The sequence below is a fragment of the Dreissena polymorpha genome, chromosome 14, assembly GCF_020536995.1.
Source record: "Dreissena polymorpha isolate Duluth1 chromosome 14, UMN_Dpol_1.0, whole genome shotgun sequence".
Taxonomy (NCBI): Eukaryota; Metazoa; Mollusca; class Bivalvia; order Myida; family Dreissenidae; genus Dreissena; species Dreissena polymorpha.
This window is the reverse complement of record NC_068368.1, coordinates 30586641-30592177: the sequence shown is the minus strand read 5'-3', so window position 1 is coordinate 30592177 and position 5537 is coordinate 30586641. Positions and strand designations below refer to the sequence as shown.

Here is a 5537-nt window from a genome sequence, read left to right as displayed (position 1 = left end):
TCACCCAATCTGAGCTTACTATCATTTGCAACACAAGACAATCGTTACTATAATATTTTTATTATGTGAAAACTGCAGACATATATGAATCAGTTTATTCTGAAAGTTTATTTTAATATAATTCATATATATATATATAAATCAGTTATGCAATTTATAAAGTCCATGTAACTGTTATCAAGTTTTTGAAATAATGTATGTATATTATTCAATGTTTTATATTTACTGTTATATATTCGTAGCATTGATGATTGTGCACTTGTGTTCTGCTGAGTAAACAAATGGAAAGAATTAACTGATCATTTTATACACAGTCCATATACTTTACTCTGAAGAACGGAGTGGAATGCATTCCCGTGTTTCTCATTATTGGTTTACTTATAGTTCACAAACAAAAAATGCTCAAGTGTACCAGAAATTTTTATAAAGGGGACTAAACTGATTTCTTAAATTGAATCGAAATAACAAATAGCGATTTAACATCTTACAATAAAGCATATGATATTGAGTGCATATTTTAGCATCTTAATAAATGATGTATAAAAAACACTATAAATGTTCATTATATCTTAATCTAAATTTATTGCTGGTATGGATGATCATTTTTTATAACAAAATTACAATACGTATTTTATATATGTATATACATACATATAGCAGTCTTGTTTCAATATATTTACATTTGTAGCAAAAATTCATTAGCATAAACTACTTCAAATATATTTAGTATATAGCTTCAGTATACTGGAAACAGTCATGTCACTTTAAGTTGTTACACTTTTAAGAAAACGACAAGTGTGGCCCCCAGCAGCATTGTCGTAGAAAACGCCAGGTTGATAGAACCGTTACAGAGCTCGCTCTCACAAATACAGGCTTCAACTCCGTTTGCCTTCTCGCACTTGTTACTGCCGAGTGCAGCTGAGGAGCACGCCCTGACTACGACTGCAAATTTAACAAACATTGTTGAAGACATAAAACATATATTGAATCTGTCTTATGAAACATCCACATCAAATCAGTATTTTATTATGTGTAGTAGTTATTGTACAGACAACCGGGTGTATTAACATTATTTCCAAAATATATCATGTATTAAAGGGCTTTGAAAAGAAACTGTATGGTTACTTAACAATCGACCTTTAAAAGCTCAAATTACCAATAACTGACAAATTCAAATTACAATGGATGATTTTGTAAACGGCGTTATTTTTCCCGTTGATGGTAATATCAAAACTAAAATGTTGTTTGGATATTTTCTCTTTGATAACGTTTTTTTCTACAAGTGTATGAATGTTTTGTTTCTAGTTTATTTAAAGGGGCCTTTTCAAGTTTTGGTAAATTGACAAAATTCAAAAAAGTTGTTTCGAATTCGCCAATTTTCGGTTTTGTTATGATATTTGTGAGGAAATAGTAATATTGAACATTTACCATGCTCTAAAATATCCATTATATGCATATTTTGACGTTTTGAAAACCTGAAAATTATGAAGCGTTGCAACGCGAAACGATTGAATTATTTGGAAAGTTCTGTTGTTGTCGTTATATTTTGGGAAACTACGAGGATTGCTTATATAAGTAGAGAATGCATCCGATCATAGCATGAGCACGGATGATCGTGTGGTCTAAGCGGGAGACTGTTAACTACAGTCAGTGGTTCGAGCCCTGTTGAGGGTTACTTTTTTTACTTTTTGATTGTATTCTTGTTTTATTTACTGGAGATTCTTAGGTCCAATATTAAAATTTTTCAATAAAAAGCATCTTTAACGAAATACGAACACAAGCTTCAATACATGCCATAATCTGTAAAAAGGCCTCTTTAATTCATATTTACTTTTTAAGCCTCTAAACAGATTTTTACTTGCAGAACTGTTCGAATGCTTTGAGGTAATTACTAACTTTATACATACTCCATCGTTTATGTTGGGGCATAAAAACAACAAGTGTTTCTCTCAATTGTATATTCCTTCCCACTAAAACATTTATATATACGCCATCGTGTATTTTAGGGCATAAAAACACTAGTGCTCCACTCAATGTAACATTTCTTCTCACACAAAAAATCATTTATATTGTAAAATTAATAACAAATGCCCTCCGTTATCGCAGCAAAATCATATTTTTCAATCCAGTATAATGTTTGAAAGTAAATAAATGTCTTCTGCAATCTAGATTCTAACGGTATAACCTTCAATAAGATTGGGGTACTTTGTTAAGTCTGTATCGTTAGACAATTATGGCTTGCATAATTTATACCTATATTTTTAATTGCACTACATGTCGCAAAAATTATGTTATCATTATACAATTAGTGTATTGCTCTTATTATGAAACAATGAGCTCTAAGAAGTACTGTTATTTTTGCATTGGGACTTGCATAATTAAGACGTATATTTAATACTTTAAATAGTATACATGTATTTCTATTGCGATGTGTGAGTATTCTAGTTTTTTGTGTGCAGTTTTTAGCACTTGTATACCATACAAAATTGTAAATCATATATTATTATCTACTCTATATGTATTGTGTTGATGTACCGTGTGGATGGGGTTGCCCTCGACCCCCACATACATATTGACGAGGTAAATAAAATGTATAGAAATAACTTAACCACGCACGACATAAAAACTACTTGCTAAATATGTGATTATGTTTTCATAAAAGCTTTGTTGAGCTAGTTACCTCCGTTGGTCTTTGTTTTCAAGCAGGCCATGCAATTAGTTTGTGTACTCTCCAAGTCGGTACCTGAAGTTATATATTTATCAAGAATAACGCTTTTAATTTTGCATATTTTTTAATTGCATATAACGACGCACGTAATGTTTATACATTATAGCATAATGTCCAAAAAGAGAAAATTTAAGTCAAACACAAAAGCTATATGATAGGTAATAAAATGGCATACATACTTTTAGTGAATGGATCCGAACACTCCGCTGTTCCGATGCAAGCGTAACATTTGAAGGCATCCACACTGGGAACTGAAACAAATTACTCAAGATGTCTTTCCCGAATATATCAATATTTCAAAATGAATACAAGTGATCAACTGAAAAAGCCTGTATCGATGCGTTAGAACTTTTATTGTTCGAATATACACATTTCTGTCATCAAATTTCAGCAATAGAATTGAAACACAATCTTTCAAACTGTAAATTATAACAATCATGTCCAATTTATTTGAATACACATTCTTTTAATAGTTTTGAAACACAAGTAAAAATATTGCAACTTGTTTTCGATTTTAAGTGAAATATGCTTATATTACCCCAAAAGTAATCCGTACATATACAATCAAAGAAAGCATTTGATTAAATGCGGTTACTATAAATCACCATTTTCATCGATCGAACAATTATAACGCAACAAAAAGTCTGAAATGAATTAGATCTAAATGATTTAATTATCATTACCACACAGCAAAACGGCAAGCACGCACGCGATTCCAAAGATTTTTTTTCCAATCATGTTTCTCCTGTGATACAAGTCCGGCGAATGACAAACACTGTCTAGTACTCGGTGTACACAGTTTGATGCGCATGCGTATCAATGCTCTTCAAATCCTGTAAACACTTCCACTGAAGTTCAGATGCTTGCACAGCAAAATATTGTAACCAAAGACTACATGACACACGTAAACGTATTCTTAAACGTACGCAAAGATAAATTTGGTTTAAGTTTTTCATTTATTTGTTGTCGTTTCGTATTTTAAACAGTTATCGTTTCAAAACTATTAAATGACAAATAATGGCTCACTATTTTTTTATGTTTTTGTTCGAATTTCGTTAAGATGACTCCAAACATTTGTATTGACATATCATGATGAAAAGAATTTAATCATGCAAATAAGTTTATATTTATCCCAAAATAATAAATAAATATGTATTAAATATATCTTTTATTATTTTTGAGTCGTTTCATTAAAGTTCGAAAGCACGTTTTCTTACGTAAATATACTTACGAATGTCGAAAGAAAATTCATCCAAACGCTTCGTAAAAAAATCTCACAAAACCACCTGCTACGAATGCGTAAGTTCAAATTTAAAGTAACGAATGGTCAAGCGCTGTCATAGCGTTCGCAATTATGGCCGCCTAAGCGAGCAAACGTTTTTACAATTTTTGCTCGATACAAAAACGATTGTAAGTGCTTGTGTTTTTAAAGGAAGCATCACCTTTCTCTTACAAATGAAATTGAATGGTAAATGTATATACATTGACCTTCATGAAGAATACATTATTGAGAGCACAGTTGTTTCCCTTGTTTGCGAAAAAGGTATGAGAAAAAAACAACATTATATGTAAACAAAATTTAATGTATTGCTTCTTTTGAATTACCACTGGTCATTCGTTGTAATACTGGATAAGCTCTTTTTTACAACAGAAGAGTTGATTAATTCAGAAGCAAATATTATATAAAAGGAAAGTTATATATTTGTCAAACTGGAATGTATGGAGCAACCTGGAATGCAGCGATTATTGTGGCAACTTCTTACGACTTTACAGTGTAAAACAATAAACGTTTACTTCTAGGATTGAATTAACCTAAAGGTAATATTTGATTATGTTCAATGCGTCAGTGATTACTTATAAATGGAATGTTCAAAACAGGAGAAGAGCAACAATGGTTTTCCCTTTTCTTTGTAAATAAGGCAGTGTTTGTTATCATTTCATCTACAGATGTGTACGTACAGTCAGAATCGAAAAAACTCTATGTAGCTTTTATTCCGTGGTGTACGTTCAAGATCTAGATTATTATATACCAACTCAACATGTTTTACCAAATTTATAAAAACTTAAAAATCATTATGTTTCAAACAAAAAAAAAATACCATATTTTAGTAATTAGCTAGTTGATATGTAAGCGGAAACAGACTATATTTATTTTCTGTGATAATTTTCATTGTTGTGTGAATGTTGGTTTTGATTCAGATCAATTTATTTGCCAATTGCAATTTTCGTATAGTATGTTAATATATGTTTTGTTAACCTTTTAGTAAACCTGCAGAGATTGCTTTACAAACAACATGACTGAAATATTTTTTGGAAATACTCAGTTTCTAATAATATACTAATATATAATATTTTTAACGAAGCAGAAATATAAATAATATAATTCATGATGCAGTTCTTCACACCTGGGTAAATTTACATATAAACAAAACTAAGGAATGCACTTAACCATTTTTGAATTTTCTTAGAGTAAGGAACTACAATTATACTTAAATCATACTGTATAAACGGTTAACTAAATACACAATTTATTCTTGCATGTTTTCTTATATTTATACTTTTCTATACTTATGTTCGATACAATTAAACTTCAAATTTAAAGTCAATATCTTTATTTGTAAATATGTTTAGGCTACATGCTAATGGTATTGTTCATTTTAGAGATCAATATGTCAATTTTTAGACAAATGTAGAATAGTAAAGAAACCAAATAGGTCTATAACTGTTTGACACACAAAATGTTTTATATTACTCAAATTAAGTTGAACATTTATACAGATGAGCAAGAATATCCGCTACAAATTGTATG

At 30.2% G+C, this 5537-nt stretch overlaps 1 protein-coding gene across 1 annotated transcript; it reads right to left on the bottom strand.

Moving 5' to 3' along the window:
* Positions 1-562: 562 nt before the first annotated feature.
* Positions 563-3532, bottom strand: LOC127857028 (uncharacterized). The gene is made up of 4 exons (XM_052393308.1): positions 3412-3532; positions 2908-2979; positions 2681-2743; positions 563-942 (listed from the first exon to the last, which is right to left on the bottom strand). Exons 1-4 carry the CDS (start codon positions 3464-3466, stop codon positions 773-775), a joined length of 360 nt encoding a protein of 119 aa, XP_052249268.1. The 5' UTR covers positions 3467-3532; the 3' UTR covers positions 563-772.
* Between the last annotated feature and the right edge of the window lie 2005 nt (positions 3533-5537).

What these genes read in the sequence shown, in the direction of transcription:
- LOC127857028 (XM_052393308.1), bottom strand. Translation starts at nt 3,466, where the DNA reads ATGATTGGAAAAAAAATCTTTGGAATCGCGTGCGTGCTTGCCGTTTTG. An exon ending in GCTTGCCGTTTTGCTGTGTG is followed by an intron (nt 2,980 to 3,411) that starts GTAATGATAATT and finishes AATTTGTTTCAG; the next exon opens with TTCCCAGTGTGGATGCCTTC. An exon ending in TTCGGATCCATTCACTAAAA is followed by an intron (nt 2,744 to 2,907) that starts GTATGTATGCCA and finishes ATATAACTTCAG; the next exon opens with GTACCGACTTGGAGAGTACA.